Raw genomic sequence first — 18,597 nt, forward strand, 5'->3', positions numbered from 1 at the left:
TGGAGAGAGGAGAACCTTCCAGAAGGACAACCATCTCTGCAGCAATCCACAAATCAGGCCTGTTTGGTAGAGTGGCCAGACGGAAGCCACTTCTTAGTAAAAGGCACATGGCAGCCCGCCTGGAGTTTGCCAAAAGGCACCTGAAGGACTCTCAGACCATCAGCAAAAAAATTCTCTGGTCTGATGAGACAAAGATTGAACTCTTTGGTGTGAATGCTAGGCGTTTTGTTTGGAGGAAACCAGGCACTGCTCATCACCAGGCCAATACCATCCCTACAGTGAAGCATGGTGGCGGTAGCATCATGCTGTGGGGATGTTTTTCAGCAGCAGGAACTGGGAAACTAGTCAAGATAGAGGGGAAGATGAATGCAGCAATGTACAGAGACATCCTGGATGAAAACCTGCTCCAGAGCGCTCTTGACCTCAAACTGGGGCGGCGGTTCATCTTTCAGCAGGACAACGACCCTAAGCACACAGCCAAGATAGCAAAGAAGTGGCTTCAGGACAACTCTGTGAATGTCCTTGAGTGGCCCAGCCAGAGCCCGGACTTGAATCCAATTGAGCATCTCTGGAGAGATCTGAAAATGGCTGTGCACCGGCGCTCCCCATCCAACTTGATGGAGCTTGAGAGGTGTTGCAAAGAGGAATGGGCAAAACTGCCCAAAGATAGGTGTGCCAAGCTTGTGGCATCATATTCAAAAAGACTTGAGGCTGTAATTGCTGCCAAAGGTGCATCAACAAAGTATTAAGCAAAGGCTGTGAATACTTATGTACATGTGGTCTCTTAGTTTTTTATTTTTAATAAATTTTCAAGAATCTCAAAAAAACTTTTTTCATGTTGTCATTATGGGGTGTTGTGTGTAGAATTTTAAGGGAAAAATGAATTGAATCCGATTTGGTATAAGACTGTAACATAACAAAATGTGGAAAAGGTAACGCGCTGTGAATACTTTCCGGATGCACTGTATATAACAGAAAATATATCATACAGGCCTTTCAGTCACAGAAATGCTGCCAATGTCAGCTAGCCGAGCAATGTCAGCATTACTGGACTGATAGCTCAAGTTTGTGCTGCCCCAGTCATCATTATTTTTGCAATAAAAACTTTTTTACATTCGAGTCAAATAGTTTTGATTTAATAATTAACCACTAACAAAGTGAAATAAACTGCCAAAAAATTTAATACAATCAATATTTGCTGTGATCAATGCTTATGTAAAAAAAGCATTTAGCGAATTTGGGATCTCCCTGATGGCATTGTGTGATGAGGTAACAGTGATGAAAGACTCTCTGAGCAGTGATAGTGCCTACTTATTGTACCTTGTATTCAAAGCAGGAGACACAGAGATGCAGCAGATCCAGCAGGCGGTTGATTTGCAGAACAGACAAATCAGACACCCAGCGCTCCAGGAGAGCTGCATCTGCATTCTTCAGCACCCACAGGAAACACACCAGCAGAGTCCTGCTGCACTCAGCAGACAGAGAGCTGGACTGACGCCCAGCCTGGTGAGGACAAACATACAAACTCAGTGCCAGTCTTGTAATCTGCTTCAGCATAGAACAAAATGGCTGTTTAGACAAAGTTACAAGGATAATGGACAGAGAGCCACCTACAGGCTAAGAAGAGCAGTTGTGCTTCTCAGAAAACAACAACATGGAAAGAATGCAAATGTTTTTAAAATGGGTGTGTCTGTGTGGCGTGATCGTCTGTCATACTGAGGCAGCCACCTCCCACACAGAAGCCAGTCTGTGACCTGTCAGTCCAGGCCCAGGGGAACAGTCTGACCCTTGCTGCTATCACTTACCACTGTGGGCAGTGCAAACGGGTTGGCTTTGGCATGCGGCAAAGGGGAGCCTGCAATTGCCATGGCAACAGACTGACTGATAGTGTTGCTACTGTCTGGGTCAGCATCGTCAGTGTGGGCGGAGGCATGGCGGACCCGAGCAGGCGAGGAGTCTTCAAAGAAATAAGAGAAACACTCTCAGGTGCAATAATGCTGGAAATACAACAATGTTGAGGAGGTGGAAAATGATATTAGTGGGAGGCACATATTGCTCTGCTGACCGGAGAAGTCGTGAAGCTGATGCAATGTTTCCATGACGATGGGGATAAGGGGCAGGTAGAGCTGAGCAACGTGGGCTCTGACCTGAGGGTCCCTGTAGCGAGTGTCTGCATCATGGCTACACAGCAGGGAGTGGACTGCACTAATGGCCTTTTTGTGAAGGAAGAAAACCCTGTGGGTAATAAAAGAGTATATCAGGCATCTGTGGTGCAGCTTTCACTAAACACATGTACTTTAAGCTATGCAGCATTTCATGGCAAACATGAAATCTCTGATATTACTTGTGTGAAAACTAAAATAAGGGGTTGATCAGTATACATGCAACTACAAAGAACCCACCCTTCACCATCTGGATCGAGGATGAGAGAGAGCTCAGTAAGCAGCAGGCCGGAAAGGAAGTGCTGCTGGCGAAAAGGGACGGAGAGCTCAAACATGGTGACCACCCCCTGGTCTTGAACCACACTGGAAAATGCTGAACTCTGGACAAAACAAGATATAGCAAAGATGAGAAAGTAGGATATATAATATAATGCAAGAGTATGAGTGTATGTACTGTTGCATTTGCATGGATATGCAATCACAATATGCTGATGTATGTGTAAGGGACACATTTATATTGAATATTTTGTATTATTGATTGCATTAATTATAATACTGTTGACTGCAGATCATCATGTCAGTATCATACACAATACAACACATCTCTCTTTATGTGAGATTATTGTTTTTCTTCATAGTCTGGGAAAAGTCACCATAATAAACTGGACTAACTCAGTTTTGATAGATTTTCCAGCCTGTTCAATTACCTGTGAGGTGGTGGAAGAGGTGGAGGGGGAGGGGGAAGCTGGAGGGCTCAGAGTTGAGCAGGGCAAGTTGAGGATGACATAATGCTCGTGGCTGCAGACAATACGAGTGAAATCCATCCTAAGGGCATTCAGGGAACTGGGATTTTGCGCTGTGTGAAGCTTGTTGGCAATCTGTCGAACACACAAGAGTGTAAAAGACATTATGAATGGGAGCTCTGAAGTGTTACACGGCGTCAGAAGAAAACCTAGAGAAGAGCAACGGGCACCTGTTTGTAGTAAGAGCGGATGAGGTTGAACACAAAGCCCCGGTCCATGAGAGACAGCAGGTCATTCAGGAAGAAGGCCAGACTGCTATTTAACCTCTCCACAAGCTCCACATCCTGAGAGAGAAAGAGACTGAAAATTCAGCTGAGAGTGACAGCAATCAGACGGTATACAGTGGTGGAAAAAGTTTTTGGACACACTTAAAATTTTACACAATCTCAAATATTATAATGAAATATTTGTGGAAAACTCTTTTCTGTGTTTCAAAAGGTATGGCTGCATCAGACAGACACAAACAAATACAAATGCTACTTTTTTGTTTATTGCTTACAAGAAAACTAATAAAACTAAATTCTTGACAGTTGCAATATGGCAGATCTCAAAGTTATGTGTATCAAAGTCAACAAATAACAGAGAATGTGTTCAAAACTGAACAAAAAATAAATAAGTCATCAAATTAACATGTAGTGTGTCCTACCATTAGCATGCAGTAGAGCTCTAATCCTGGCTAGCATGTTCCACATGAGCCTTTCACACTGTTGAGGGGTAATCATGCCCCATTCTTCTTTAATTACTGCTTTAAAATTTTTCTAAAGTCTTTGGTTTGTGCTTTGAAACAGACCTTTTGATAATCCAGCACAGATTTTTCAGTGGGGCTCATGTCTGGGGATTGAGCTGACCACTCTAAGACCTGGATACTGTGCTCCTACAGCCAAGTTATACTGGTCCTGGATGTGTTCAAGGGGCATTATTTTATTGAAACATCCAGTTTTGACCTCGACGGAACAGTGCATGTGGAGAAGGGAACGTGTGGGTTTGGAGAATGGCACAATACTTGTCAGAGTTCATTGTGTCATTACAGACAATGAGATGATCAACACCAGCAGCACTCATGCATCCCAAACCATGTTGCTGCCTCCACCATGCTTGACAGAAGGTACTGTACATGCTGGAGATAATGGCATATCCTCACATGAGCAGGCGGATGATAAAGCTGCAAACTGGACTCATCTGACCACAGAATCTTCTTCCACTTCCTAACTGTCCAGTTCTTGTGTGCTTGGGCCCAACGACACCGGGGCTAACCTCTGTCTCTCATTGATCAGGGGCTTCTTGAAAGCCTTGTAGGACCTTAAGCCATGATCTAAAAGTTGGCCATGTGCAGTGCAGGTGGAGCACTGGACACCAGTGTGGTTTGACCGCTGCTGCTGAAGCTCCTGTGATGTCATTCAGCAGTTTTTCCTGCACATGGGGATCAGGATGCGGTCATTTCTGGATGAAGAAAAAACTTGGGACACCCAGATCTTGGTTTGTCTTCCAAACTGTTGGTTCGTTCGTATTTCTGCAGAGTGAATCCAACCGCTGAAGGACTGCATCTGCACTTCCTGGCTATCTGGCAGCAGCTATAACAGTATAGCTGGCTGAGAATCTGCATCTTCAAGTGTATTTCTGGCATTAGGTTCCTTGTAATAGCCATTTTTATCTTTGAGGAACTTTCAAACGTGCTGGCTTTAAATAGACGAAGAACGGCAACAGAAATTGTGTCTTTTAATAAAAAGCACAGCCTTCATTAGCAGATCACTGGTACCAAAACGACCCAATACTCAAAACTTCTTATGTATTTTTATGGAACCAATCAATTTGAAGTTTTTATTGGCTTTTTAGGATTTGTTTCGTATTCTGGCTGTGATTGTACTAAAAGAATTTGCACTTGAAGACCTAAGAGTGATTCTTAATGCAGTATTTCACAAATGCATGGGATGTCCAAAAAGTATTTTTCCAACCACTGTACATGATGAACTGGAAAGCAAAATTTTAAAAGAGTATTGCAGATTCTAGTAATTATTTGAATCAACTAATAATACTCAAGGCCTCAGTAAGACATAAGCCAACTTTCCATTTATCAAAAAAGAAAAGACACTATTGTCATTTTTTTCTCAGTAAACTCAACTTGTTAAAAGAATGAACTACTAGCTGTTCATTTTTGAATGTGGTGCAATTTTGGGCAACTGTACCTTGTGGTATCGACTGGCTATGTCTGCGCTGATGGCACACACAAGTGCAGCAATGTCGTCCACAAAGCGGTCTGGGAAACGTTGACGCCTGGCAGCTTCCACTTTCGATGTCAGGAACAGGTGATGGGCCATGCTCTTTGTCTGGAGGGTGTCAGTAAATCATAAAACATTATTACTTGATTAAAATGTGGCCTTTTCTGCTATAATAGTGGTTCTTACAGTGTGTCTGTTTTGAAGCGTAGTTTGGCCGTATTGTATTTAGACTCCAGATTTAGACCATTTAGAAAGTAGTGAAGAGCACTATAAATTTACAGAATACTGACCATAAGTTGGAAGAAAAACCAAGCCTGCTGCAGCGCTGCTTCCCTCACTGTGCTGGTGCTGACCACCCACTGTAATGCCAGCTCCTCATGGAGCAGCTAGACGAGAACCGACACAGAGCATGTTTTAGCTCACATAAGGAAACCATTTCAGAAACAAGATGAGCTATTAAGATTAAAATGGTGTGTTTGTTTTCACAGTCACTAACTGATGGAAATCATAATTTAATCACTGATAGAAATAATAAAAGTCACACTGCAATCATTACCTAAGCCACAGATTTAACACTGATGCCTTTAGATTAAAAAAATCTTCAAAGAAACTGTTATAGGTGGCAAATTTTCACACCATTTCACATATAGTTGTTAAAATGACATGAATGACGATGAATGTTAATGATGTTGAAAGTTGCTGAATGTTAGGAAACCAAAATGTGTTAGTGTGTCATCAGGAATGTCATCTTTACAGTTGCACAGTAGATGCCAGTTTTACCTTCTTTGCAATCTGCCTTGTGGGAACTGAAAACAAGGTCACGCTGTCCAGAAAGGCAGACATGCGATTGCAGCTGCGGTCGTTTGCCTGACATGGAGTGATGGTGAGGCGAACACACAGACATGAGGACAAAGTGGTGTGAAAATGGATGAATGGAAATGGGTGGTTGGCCAGAGAACTTTCTATGAACTCTGAAGAGTGTGAGGCTAGAAATTGACCTAACAAGCTCGAGGAAGAGCTTGTGACACGGACATGGTGTTGTCATGGATAAAAAGGTGAGCAGCAAGGAGTAGGGTAGCAGAGTGAGAGGCAGACAGACACAGAGAGATGCCCTGAGATCTGAAGTGAGAAATGACCCATGAGATTTGATCAAAGGTGGTGCAGGAGGGAGGTGGAGGTGAAGAGGAGGCGGAAGGATTTGGCACCTGCTTGAGCTCACAGCTGGAGTTGGGGTTCCGGCGTAGCACAGATCTGGAGCCCCCAGGGGCATAAGCAGAGTTTACCCAGGAGTGGGAGCGGTCAATGCCCTGCCATAAGCCACCAGAGATACACACAACACACACACACACAAACAAATGTGTGGCAAGAGGCAAGGGCACAGTGAGTAAAGGAAGGGCAATTACCGCACAAGATCAGGAAAAATAAAAACAAAGGACAAGAAGAGTAAAGAAGAAAAGGAAGCAGGGGAGGGGAGAATAAAGGACTGGAGGTACTATATGAAACACAAGGGACAGAGGCACAAAGCATAATTGAATTGTTGACTAAGCAGTGTGGTTAACTGGCGGAGTTCTCAGTCAGCCAGACCTTATTGAATCTGCTGTGAAGATTCAAGACACTATTATGACAACAAAAATAACACAGCATTACTGGCTAAATAGAAATTGGAAATATGGCACAATGATGAAAACACGAAAAGACAGATTTAATCATTTTGTGATGCTAGACACAAAATGACCATACTTTTTAACACCTTCAATTCTAGATAAAACAAAAGGGAGATTGTTTGAAAATACAATAAATACCCAAACTAAGCAACAGATGTCTATAAAAGCACTAGTTTAAACCGAAACATGGGTGCAAATTTCTGACAAATCTTAAGAAGAGGGTAAAGAGACCGCACAATTTTAAGAACTCTAAAACTAAATAGAAGCATTTAATGACAGGACAGGTACAACTCACCTTGCTTCCTATGATCCTTTGCACCTCTTCATCAGGAGAAACGGGTGTGCTTGCCAGGTCAGGGTTAGAGTTGCTAATACTCTTTGAACGGGACAAGTGGAGGCTGCTCGGGCGAGCCGTTGCCCTCGATAATGTAGCAAACTGCATGGGCATCTCATAGGTCTGGGTGCCTGCTATTAATGCAAAAGAAGGAATAGAGATGTGAGCAGATAAACAGACATAAGTCCAATAAAATGACTGCTTGTGGTACGCTGAAAGCCTGTTTTTGCTGCTTCTGGTCGACAAGATGAACATTTTAGTCTGATGACGCACCTGTCGGGGGCACTGCAGGCTCAGCTGTGGGCAGGCGGAGGCAGTAATGGATGTAGGACGCCAGCAGGTTGTTGCGGGCATGCTGGTCTTGGTTTCCCTCCAGGTTTTTGTGGATCTGGTTGACCAGCAAAGCCATTGCTTCGAAAGCAGCTCGTCCCAGGTTCACTGTCGAGAAATTGAGAGTGAGAGCGACAAGATGTAAAAGTAAAAACTACAGATTAATCATAAAGCTCGTACACGAAACTAACACAATTTTCCGTTTAGTGTTAGGTGTTAAATTAGCATTTAGCTCATCTGATGCCCGTTGCGTGTCATTGAAGCTGAAAATAAGAAACTCTTGGATGTACAGTAAAATGCAATAAAGTAAATACGACTACACATAGCCTACACACCGATTTGGCCTGCGATGACTGGAGGGTAGACGATGAGCTGAATGAGTTTGTTGAGTAGCTGATGCAAAAACCTGACACAGGTATCCAGCAGGGCTCCTCTCAGTGCAGCCATGCTGGCTTTAAGCTCCCCCTCCATGTTTGCCTCTGTTATGATGACGTCCTTAAGGCGGAAAGGGAAGGAGTACTCCTCCAGAACATACACTAGAGTGAAAAACTTATCCAAGTGGGGGTCCTAGAGACAAAATCACAACGCAGACTGAGTATCAGAGAAGGTTGAACTTTGACAGCACAGTTTTCGCATAGCTGAAATTTATGAATACTTTTAAGGAAAGATCCAGGGTCTCTGTGATTTTCTAGATATAAAATGTCATGAAATTACAAGAATTCACAATATATAGCATGTAAGCCTCCAAAACTGCGATGCATACTGATGAGTGAAAATATAGATAAAATACTTCTGAACTGTCTGCATGCTCCACAGTTTTGATCTCTTCACACAAAACAAGTCTGCTTAGTTCCATTCATGGTAAATAAAACTAAGAATGCTGATGTTTTTATTCAAATGACCAGACCTCTCCCAGTGACACTAAACAAACACCAACTTGGACCTTTATTTCCAGGAATAAAAAAGCACACGAAAAACAACAAAAAACATCCGTAAAAACAATATTTGCTCACCTGAGTGTGAACCGAGGAGGCCGCTGTCACCTCGACATTGAACACTCCTTTGTGATTATCCACCCACTTCATGCCTGGGAGCTGAACCTGCCGCACAGTGACGTCCAACTCATTGAACACTCAGTCTCATCACAAAGGAATAGGTGATGGCAAGCAAACTGATATTCACACATTCCTTCTTTAAACACACTTACGTCAGGGGTGAGCACAGAGTAGCTAGGTGGAGGCTTCTCCACAGAGACGGGCAGGCTGAAGGAGCCGGTGCGTAGCCGGCCGTGCTGCATCAAAGGGATCCACTGCAGGCAGAAAGGAAGACACGCGATCTCTTACAGATGGCAAGACAACAGAAAGAGCTATCAAACAAGTGAGTGTGTGGGTGAAAGTATTCAATGCGAGCCAGCTCAAGGAGCGCACTCACAGTGTAGCCCACAGGGGTCTCCAGAGGAGTGTTCTGTTTGGGTTGGCAGCTGATGTGGTAGAAGGTGAACAGCAGATGGTGGTTGTCTGTCAGATTGGCAGGAATCTTCATCTTCATCTCTTCATAGAACTCAGGAGACCTTGTGGGCAAGAGTTAAACGCAGTGTTCAAGAATGGCAATGTGAATGGAAAGAAACAGACTCGAGCAGAGGGTTAACAGGTGATTAAATCTTACTTGTTATGGTAGATTACAGGAGAATACGCTTCTTTAATGAACTCGGCACAACTCGACTTTCCAAAGATGACCTGGTTAAAATGGAAAAGTGTGAATGCAGTTATCAAAGAGCCATAGGAGGAACTCTCGACATCCCCATGACTGCAATCACCGTCATTGTTTGCAGGTACATATGCAAAATTTCACTGACTAGAGTTCATTGAAGTAATAAACCACACATGAACCATTAGTGTCTGACTACATTTTGTAAAGCTGTGCAGACTTTTCAGTCCCAGATTCTTTTCAAACCTAAGAAAGTTAAACAATCAATGTTGAAATTCTTATCTCTTTTAATAACTCCACAGCCATTATTCGTTGGCCTATTTCTTATGAATTTTTACATTCTAATGCAAGTTGCATCTCTAACATTAAGACATTTTAGAAGAGACAAAAATTTTAAAGTGATACTCTGAGAATCCAGCACTCACACTTAGATCATGCGAGCAGTGTATTTAACAATAATGTGGCAAAACTACTAGCATTTGGAAAATATGGCGCGTAATGCTAGAGTATACTGTATGAGTGGTTCGAACAGTTGCTATATGGCATACATCAGACATTTGATATTGAATAAACAAAAATAAATCAGAGCTATAACATGAAAGATATGCTCCTAGCTCACTACATTTTTCTTCCTCGCTGCTTAAAAAGTATGCCTCTCTGAAGTTCATTCTCCCGAGAGGATATTGTATAGAATTTCAGCGCCTCAAGCTGTTCTTTGTGGCTGTGATTTCATTTTCCTGAGAACACTGCAGTCAGGTCACTTGGTTATCCTTCACAGTAACTCACGGGCAAAGCTTGACTGGGGTCTTCTCCTGCCATGAACTGAACTTTCACAGCGATGTTCCTCACTGAGCCCTGACGACTGCTGAAGTTCAGACTTTGTGGGTACACATAGAGCAGGTTTCTGAGAAGAAAGAACGAAAGAACAAAAGAAAGGACAAAAGAAAGAAAGGACGAAAGAAAGAAAGGACAAAAGAAAGAAAGGACGAAAGAAAGAAAGCACAAAAGAAAGAAAGGACGAAAGAGAAAGAAAGGACGAAAGAGAAAGAAAGGACGAAAGAGAAAGAAAGGACGAAAGAGAAAGAAAGGACGAAAGAGAAAGAAAGGACGAAAGAAAGAAAGCACAAAAGAAAGAAAGGACAAAAGAGAAAGAAAGGACGAAAGAGAAAGAAAGGACGAAATAAAGGACGAAAGAAAGGACGAAAGAAAGAAAGGACAAAAGAAAGAAAGGACAAAAGAAAGAAAGGACAAAAGAAAGAAAGGACGAAAGAGAAAGAAAGAGAAAGAGAAAGAAAGGACGAAAGAAAGGACAGAAGAAAGTACGAAAGAAAGAAGAAAGAAAGAAAGAAAGAAAGAAAGAAAGAAAGAAAGAAAGAAAGAAAGTTAAACAAATGCAGAGTTACGACAGGTCTTTGTCTAACAGTTAATTGTCCTTATTTTTGATATGTTGTCAACATTTGGCTACAGCATTACATTAGTCTGCATCAATCATTACTGACAACCTACAAAAACGTAAAAAACATTCATTGACAAAGAAGGTAAAGATTATGAGACCCATGTACATACAGAACAGTAGTCTGACCCAGTACTGGAATAAGTTGGTGAAAGTCACCTTAATTCCTGTCCAAGTCAAACATTAGAGGTAACTCTTGTTCACATTTTGAAACAGCTGATGGGAAGCAGCTGCTAGGAGGCAATGACTCCCAATACAATTACATGTGTTTAAAATAACAATAAATAACATTAACTGCACAAATTTCAATACTGACAATCACTGAGCATTATAGTTTCTGTACAAAACAGAAGAAGATCACATATATTGCTTTGTATTTTGCATGTTTTTGTGACCTAAATGCCAAAATCTGTATCTCAGGGGTTAAACTTCAAGGGAGGGTCATTGAGACTAAGGCCATGGACATGACCTGTGATCGAACCACTACTGAGCTAATGTTTTACCATGGTCTTGCATATACACATCCAATATAAGGCACCCAGCCACCCTTCAGATTCATCATCCAGCGGCTGATGATGCTAAATTCGGCACAGCTATGATAGAAAAATCTGTATTTTATAGCTTTCCTGTTGAACTTGCGAGAACCTGCGTCAAACAAACCTTCGTCTGAACTGGCTTGATCGCTGGCAAAGAAATCAAACTTTTGAATAACTGAGGAAGCAACAGTTACTATCAAAATGATCTGGGGCCTGCGTTTGCTTTGTCTGGCTGTGGGTTTAGGAGCAGTCCATGCAGGTCCAATCAGGAAGACCGGCAAGATTGAAGACAAAGTTGCACCACAAGAAGAAGTCAATGTGCTCATGTTTGGTGTCATACAAATCTGCGAATCCCTTAACGATGTTTACGAAACCACTGAGGCAAAGATCGCAAAAGTCAGCCAGACTTTGAAGAGATACGAGGGGGATCTCCAGAACCTGGTGAAGCAGACTGAGCAAGCTGCAGAAGTGGAGAAACAGATAAAAGCAGTGGTACAGCTGCTGCAGGTAAGAAAACACTGGAATATGTAAACACTGGATTCCACATATGAAGCTGAGTGGTATTTCAAGTGAGATAACCACCGAGAGCTACAATCAAATTGAGATCTAGGAAAAAACATGTAGGAGCAGAGGAAGAAGATTGTAGAATATCTAAAGGCTCCATCAGATTAAACTTCAAAGAGAAAGAAACAGAGAGCTGAACAGACATAGCAACACATCTCACTGGCATGTCTCCATAAAATGTTATGCTGCTGTTACTGCTGGGACACCACACTGTATGTTTTGTATGACTCATAATCATCATATATATCTTTATTTCATTTTTTCTGCCGTATATAGATAAATCAAAGTCTTTTACCTATGATAGGGGTGTATGTTGGAAAGCTGCACTGGAACCATTATTGGGGAAACAGGATAATATGGACAGATGCTCTTTCTACAGACCCAGATGGCTTCACAAGAGGCTCACACCAAGATGACTAAAGACTATCTGACCAGGGTAGAGAAGGAAGGAGCAGAGCTGAAGACAAAAGTGAAGAGGCTAGAGACGTACCTCAACAATTCTGTACCCACCAATGTTAAGGAGCTGAAGGTAATGGAAATCTGAAATAATCGCAATTCCCAACTTCAACGTCTGTCACTCAAGCCTGCACAAATGTACTTTTGTAATTTTTCATTGGTCGATACAAAGGCAGATTTCATTTACTTCATAACTGAATAACGTTCACTGCTTCACTGACAAACATTATTCCTGTTTTTAGGAGAGAGCACAGGAGCACTCCAACATCTTGAAAGGTTTACAGCATTTGACCCAGTTCCAAAAAGAGAACATTGACACTCAGGATGAGAAGCTCTCCAAACTGCAGAAGATGGTAAATCACTTGTTCGAAGCATTTCATGTTGAAACATTTCCTGCATTTGAGTAATGTATGATTTGAACTTTTGATGTTTTCATTTAGTTAAATTTGCTGCTTTAATTCTTTCTTTCCAGAGTGAAGCAATGGGATAGTTGTTTAAAGATTCACCACTGCTCTGATTGAGAGACATCCGACCAGATTTCAGTTCCCTCATGTCACTGCACTCCCTTCCGACCCCGTTATGTTTGCTACAGATCCACTGTATGGTTTTACTAGCGTTGTTGGAAATGTGTCCTTGTTGTTATGACTCTAATCTATTTTTGTTTTTATCTTAACTTCAATGTGCTTTGTAAGCTATGTTTTTTTTTAAATATTCAAACTTGGCTGTTAAATTATTAAAGACTGAGATTTAACAAACTGCATCTTGTCCTTTTTGTAAACACGTACCATGCCTTGAAAAAAAACACTATTTTTTAGGGTGGTTTATACCCATATATCAGAATAAAGGTGTTTTCATTTGAAAGTTATGCTATGAAATCTTGTGTCCTGTTTGCTTAAAACTATAGACGGACTTTAGGGTCGAGGAAAATATCTTGTTCAGTCAAAAATCAATAACCAAACAGAGCAAGTCATGTGTAATGACTGAGTGAATGTTTTGTGTTCTGTAGGTCAATCTATAGTTTGTGTGTGCATGCATTTAAGTGGACGCTCACCTGTAGGTGGTGTGTGGTGTGTACACATAGCGAGCAGGGAACTCCAGCACCTCTTTGGTTGGACGAACACGCAGGTCTGGATAAGGCTTCACGTGAAGCAGCTCTGGTGACAGACAGTAATGAGGCGAATCCGGAGCTGGAGAAATGTCAATCTTCAACTGGGCTGAGGGGTGAAAGAATATGGATTCATAAATCATAAACATTTACTCATGAATACAGACAATTTCACATAAATATCTTGCTTGGGAGACAATGTCATGTTTACCTGTGACAGGCCTCAGTCGCCGCAGAACGGAGGACGGCCTGCGCATATCTGCCAGATACTTATAGAGGTCCTCATCACTCAGCCTGTCCCCCTCCTTCATACACACAAACAGAAGGGCGGAGTTTGTACTGGACTAAACAATAAATATTGTTATAATTGGGCATAGATTATTATGTATACTAGAACATGTAAGTTAACACTTTGTCCTCAGGGCTCCCCACAAGAAACATTGAGCTCATCTCGGCAGGAAGTAAAAGCACAGTCATAGCCTGCAGGTCAGTGGACACTGAGGTAGATGTGAGGTTTTTCAAATGCATCAGCAGCAATTGGTGTATTCAGGCATGTAGCAAAAGAATAAGCACTGAAACTTTTAGTGAATGACTATCATTAAAAAGGATGTGTTGGATATGTGCTGCAGTGAGAGGAGTATGTGGGCTCACTTCATTTGTCGCTGAGCAACAACAGTACAGTGCTACAATATTAAACAGGATTTCTGACCAATGTTTTGGGGGGGAAATGACAATGATAATCTGCATTTGATCTTATCACAGTAATAGGACAGAAAAACATGTCATTGGATTTATTGAGAAAAAAAATGAAACACTACACAGTAAAACAAAAACTTTTACTTTTGCTCTTTTTCTTATGGGATGTGCATATGTTCTTCTTTCAGTTTAACAGGGGCCAGTTTTCAAGCTTTTTAACTATTATCAACTCATCTGTCTCTTTCAGTACATGTGGTGCAACTCAAAAGTGAACTCTTGCCTGATTTTGCCATCAGTTTAATTTGGACCAATTTATGTTTGTGTAATATTTGTGTAAATTTGTGCCGACATGCCTGAAACACTGGACTTTAATTTATCAAACAGAGGTCCATGTGGCCACTTTTCATCATACAAAGTATAAATGCATCATCATTTATTATAAAATGACTCCGAGGGATTACTGTTTGAAATGGTCTGACCTGTTTGAAGAAGTTGGTGACAGTAAGTGTTGCTGGACGGAAAGTGGCAAAGTTACACATGTCGTCTCCAACGCTCATCCGCTCAAACCCCTTCTTCTTTCTCTCATTCCACGTTCCATGGCTTTTTCGTTCTAGGCAAGAGACAACCCACATGAGATTAGAGGGATGTCTGCATATGTTTGTTTGGAATAGGAGACTTCATTTGCTGTCAGGGGCTAATTGCTCGGTACAGTGCTTTGTGAAAGTATTCGGCCCCCTTGAACTTTTCAACCTTTCGCCACATTTCAGGCTTCAAACATAAAGATATAAAATTTTAATTTTTTGTCAAGAATCAACAACAATTGGGACACAATCGTGAAGTGAAATGAAATTTATTGGATATTTTATACTTTTTTAACAAATAAAAAACTGAAAAGTGGGGTGGCGCTACAAAGTATTAATGCAAGGGGGCTGAATAATATTGCACGCCCCACTTTTCAGATTTTTATTTGTTAAAAAAGTTTAAAATATCCAATAAATTTCGTTCCACTTCACGTTTGTGTCCCCCTTGTTGCTGATTCTTGACAAAAAATTAAAATTTTATATCTTTATGTTTGAAGCCTGAAATGTGGCGAAAGGTTGAAAAGTTCAAGGGGGCCGAATACTTTCACAAGGCACTGTATGTGTGTGCAGATGAGATTACGTATTAAATGTCTGAAACTGAGAAAGCGTTTAGAGTCTGCAGTACCAGAGTCAGAGTCTGGGTCGGACCGATCGAGACCTCCCACACTGCTGACAATGTTGACAAGGTGAATGGCAGTCCAGGCAAAGGGCATACGAAAACGGCCAAGACGACTGCATGACTGCTCTGCTTGAAGACGCAGCTTCTCCAGCTTCTCCTTGTGCTGCAGCGATGCAAGAGAAGAAAATTGGATCCAAAGATACTCAGCAGCCTCAAATACCTACAGTAGCCAACAGAGTTGGCCTGCTAAAGGGGATGGTAAATATTGCAGCTCCCCAGACATAGTTGAGTAATAATCATGACTAGACAGTAAAAGGTCCCACGTGTATGCTGGATGCTTGCACGCGGCATTACAACACTTCAAAACATATTTTTAGCTCCATTACCTTGGAAGAGTCCGATTCTTTCATCACCATGTAGGGTTCACAGCATTCGCCAATGTCTCCCTGCTGAAGGACTTTTTCAAGCTGAAATGCAGGACATGCACGATTGGTAATACATTAAAGGCAGTATTTATCACATAATAGTAATTATTCTTGATTTAGATACTATACTCCAAGTTTCTCAGTACCTTAATAACCAGGAAGATATCAGCAGAGGGGTATGTGATGGAGAAAATAGCAGAACGGGCCAGTGTGGATATGGCCATGTGAGGTGTATGGGGTTTAAGCAGTCCTTTCATCAGATCTGAGTTTAGGTCGAAATAAAAATTCTCTGAGATCTATTGGAGGAGAGATAAGTGGGAAACAGCAGAGGGAGGGGAAGGATAGATGATAATGTAAGTGCACGTCAAGGGATTTTAATTCAGTTTTGACTCAGCTATCTAAACCGCAAGACCACTTAGACCTTTTTGAAACAGGGGAAATTCAATTAGTCGAGCATGAGCTCAGCATTACGTAAGTGGTTTTATAGAGTAAAAACCACTGGAAGAATACTTATTATATCAAATATTAAAAAAATCTGCTGGAAGAGAAGAAACATACCTTTTTCTTTTCCTTGACATCATAAAGTGCAAGTGATCCAAATATTGGTTCAATTTCTATTTCGAACCTGAAAAGCGTACGGAATATAAAATGGTTGTTCAATACGGGATACATTCAGGTATTTCCAATACTACTACTACTAATAAAAATAAGAGTGTGAATGCTTAAATGTAAGCCCTAATGAATGTTCCTTACTTCAAAGACAGACACTTGACCATAATCCTCTGGCCACAATGTTCCTTGGGCACTTCAGGAAGAGAGCATCTCTCTACTGCTTCATCCTGCCACACAGAAAACAAAGCCACACACCAGCATAACATTTACACAGATGCCATGGCAACGTAGTGGCAGGGAAACAATGATGAGTACTCAGACATGAAGAAAAAAAAAAAAGGACGGAGTGAAAAGAGGAACATTGAGGAAAGAAAAGCAAACAGTTCCCTTGAAGTGGCTGGAATTGCAGACATGATGGACATTCACTTGATGGGAACATTCAATAATGTCACTGAACAAATGGCAACTATATGTACTAACATTTCTGCCAGAGTGCTCTGTTGGCTGCAGCTATGATTAATCTGTGCAGGTAGTGACATAAACTCCCGTTTCTTTTGGTTTTCTGTTCATATCATTTTGCATTTACATAGACTGCAGTGGACATTTAGTGCAACCTTAAGATTGAAATCATGGCTCTTTCCGGTCAAAGTTTTATTGTAACTATGAGGTGCGTTTATTATTTTCCTTACAGCAAAACGGTTGCATCAGCATTCAAATGCACTTCACTAAGCACTTCACTGACCGTTCATACAGCCACAACATTCAGTGTTGATTCTAAGTCCCCTCAGTTTGGTTTTATGGTCAGCTAGTCCAAGCTGTCACTTCAGTTCAGTAAAAACACAAGCACTGCACATAAAGCTGACAGCTCAGCAGCTTATTGTGTGTGACAAAATTATCAGACTATGACTGTGACTCTGTCTTTTGGTTTTCTAAAAAGACTGCAATACAGCAGTACCAGCAACAGTGCTCTCATTCACCAGGAAGCAGAGTTTCATGGTAAACACTAGTGATTTGTTGAATAATAATGTTGCTTCAGTGTACTCAGCTCCCTTTCTAGATTCACTGTAAAGGATTTGTTTGTGAGCTCTGGTTCACTCATAGTGGTGTTTACACCAAAATGGAAACATCGAAGTTGTTTTATTTTAACTTGCTTAATAAAAATGTAGCGGTTTCTAAAAGCAACAGTGTCTGTATATGAGAGATTTCCATAATAAAAATAAACTTGCCTGTGGGTATTTTTTCATCAAACGTTTACAGCACAGGGTTTCTCGCAGGAATCTGGTTAGCATTCATTATGAGCGGGGTTAGGTAAAGGTTTAGACTTCACCTTACTTATTAAATATGAATTATTTCCTGTGTGATGTAGTGTCAACCCCCGTTTTCCCCAAAGCGAAATGGAATCTATTAACTGTATTAACTGGATAAAACCTACGAAAATACCTCGATCAATATGTGATCAAGAGTCATAAAGAATGCTAAGTAATGTGTTTTTGAACTAAAACATCATCTCCTCCACAACAGAAGCAGATACAGACAGGCTGTTTAATACTAACCTCATCAGGGGGAGGGTACAGGCCAAGCAGGTCACTGTGGCGCCCCTGCAGACGGGCCTCAGTATTGCGGCGGTCCATGTCCTCCGCAGCTGTTCGTTCCAGCACAGACGGCAGGAGAACGTCTGGGGAGGAGTTCTTCAGGTCAAAGATGCTGGAGGCCCAGCTGCCCCGAGGAGTCTCATCAAGGCTAACTGACCGTCGCTTTGCGTCATCCTGAACCACACGCAACGGAGAGGTGAGGTCATGTGTTGTTTCTTTTCTTCCCGGCAAGGACAAGCAGAACAATGTGCTACAGATCCCATTACCCACTTAATATGATTCATATGGAGATGTGTAATGGATAATGGAGAAGGTATATCCATTTATCCATTACTCATTCTCTATATGAACAACTTGTTGACCAGAATGAGACCTATTTGGCTGATCAATCGCTCCATCTCCACGGGCATTAAACGGTGGAACTTTCAGGGGCATGACAGCTTTTAAACGTCTACTCCTGGAAACACTAAATCTCGTCCAATGAGCAAAAATTGACTGAAAAGCCACTGTGTGTTTGAGATAACAAGTCAGCTGAGCATCACAATCAGCTACCTGGTCATCTAGGCGCTCAGCAGCAGCAGCCTCATCCAGTTCAAAGGTCTGTTTGACCAGTCCACGCTGCCTCTCCCTCTGCCGCTCAGAGTTGCACGGGGTGTGTGTGGTGCTGTAGCGCTGATATCTACAGGGGAGGAGAAAAAAAAAAGTTGTCCTTACAATAATGTAGCTGTCAGTCACGTGAGGA

The 18,597-nt window shown here is 41.6% G+C and overlaps 2 protein-coding genes across 5 annotated transcripts in view; one reads left to right on the forward strand and one right to left on the reverse strand.

The window, feature by feature from the left end:
* The window catches only part of LOC110960169 (dedicator of cytokinesis protein 7-like), a 30,869-nt gene that overhangs the window by 8,040 nt on the left and 4,232 nt on the right, over positions 1 to 18,597 (reverse strand). For 2 of the 4 annotated variants that reach the window (XM_022207293.2, XM_022207295.2), the window contains exons 5-31: positions 18,408 to 18,534; positions 17,817 to 18,029; positions 16,405 to 16,490; positions 16,210 to 16,276; positions 15,798 to 15,947; positions 15,613 to 15,693; positions 15,233 to 15,389; positions 14,506 to 14,636; positions 13,542 to 13,635; positions 13,277 to 13,439; positions 10,003 to 10,120; positions 9,175 to 9,245; positions 8,941 to 9,079; positions 8,717 to 8,818; positions 8,523 to 8,609; positions 7,845 to 8,076; positions 7,453 to 7,617; positions 7,141 to 7,313; positions 6,387 to 6,488; positions 5,472 to 5,567; positions 5,149 to 5,289; positions 3,136 to 3,249; positions 2,870 to 3,040; positions 2,403 to 2,542; positions 2,066 to 2,235; positions 1,806 to 1,957; positions 1,321 to 1,503 (exon numbers count right to left, since the gene is read on the reverse strand). In XM_022207293.2, coding sequence (XP_022062985.2) covers positions 1,321 to 1,503; positions 1,806 to 1,957; positions 2,066 to 2,235; positions 2,403 to 2,542; positions 2,870 to 3,040; positions 3,136 to 3,249; positions 5,149 to 5,289; positions 5,472 to 5,567; positions 6,387 to 6,488; positions 7,141 to 7,313; positions 7,453 to 7,617; positions 7,845 to 8,076; positions 8,523 to 8,609; positions 8,717 to 8,818; positions 8,941 to 9,079; positions 9,175 to 9,245; positions 10,003 to 10,120; positions 13,277 to 13,439; positions 13,542 to 13,635; positions 14,506 to 14,636; positions 15,233 to 15,389; positions 15,613 to 15,693; positions 15,798 to 15,947; positions 16,210 to 16,276; positions 16,405 to 16,490; positions 17,817 to 18,029; positions 18,408 to 18,534 — 3,625 coding nt within the window. Of the gene's footprint in view, positions 1 to 1,320; positions 1,504 to 1,805; positions 1,958 to 2,065; positions 2,236 to 2,402; positions 2,543 to 2,869; positions 3,041 to 3,135; positions 3,250 to 5,148; positions 5,290 to 5,471; positions 5,568 to 5,961; positions 6,049 to 6,386; positions 6,489 to 7,140; positions 7,314 to 7,452; positions 7,618 to 7,844; positions 8,077 to 8,522; positions 8,610 to 8,716; positions 8,819 to 8,940; positions 9,080 to 9,174; positions 9,246 to 10,002; positions 10,121 to 13,276; positions 13,440 to 13,541; positions 13,636 to 14,505; positions 14,637 to 15,232; positions 15,390 to 15,612; positions 15,694 to 15,797; positions 15,948 to 16,209; positions 16,277 to 16,404; positions 16,491 to 17,816; positions 18,030 to 18,407; positions 18,535 to 18,597 lie in introns of all 4 variants that reach the window. The other 2 variants (XM_022207296.2, XM_022207294.2) reach the window with 2 other exon arrangements.
* On the forward strand, positions 11,215 to 12,963 carry angptl8 (angiopoietin like 8). Its single transcript, XM_051941229.1, has 4 exons — positions 11,215 to 11,712; positions 12,149 to 12,298; positions 12,468 to 12,578; positions 12,698 to 12,963. Exons 1-4 carry the CDS (start codon positions 11,407 to 11,409, stop codon positions 12,713 to 12,715), a joined length of 585 nt encoding a protein of 194 aa, XP_051797189.1. The 5' UTR covers positions 11,215 to 11,406; the 3' UTR covers positions 12,716 to 12,963.

Source organism: Acanthochromis polyacanthus, chromosome 21, assembly GCF_021347895.1.
Source record: "Acanthochromis polyacanthus isolate Apoly-LR-REF ecotype Palm Island chromosome 21, KAUST_Apoly_ChrSc, whole genome shotgun sequence".
NCBI classification, from domain to species: Eukaryota; Metazoa; Chordata; class Actinopteri; family Pomacentridae; genus Acanthochromis; species Acanthochromis polyacanthus.

Excerpts from the sequence above, each read along its gene's own strand:
- angptl8 (XM_051941229.1), top strand. The coding sequence starts at position 11,407 with ATGATCTGGGGCCTGCGTTTGCTTTGTCTGGCTGTGGGTTTAGGAGCA. Across the intron at positions 11,713-12,148 it reads CAGTGGTACAGCTGCTGCAG|ACCCAGATGGCTTCACAAGA; the intron begins GTAAGAAAACAC and ends CTCTTTCTACAG. Across the intron at positions 12,299-12,467 it reads CCAATGTTAAGGAGCTGAAG|GAGAGAGCACAGGAGCACTC; the intron begins GTAATGGAAATC and ends TCCTGTTTTTAG.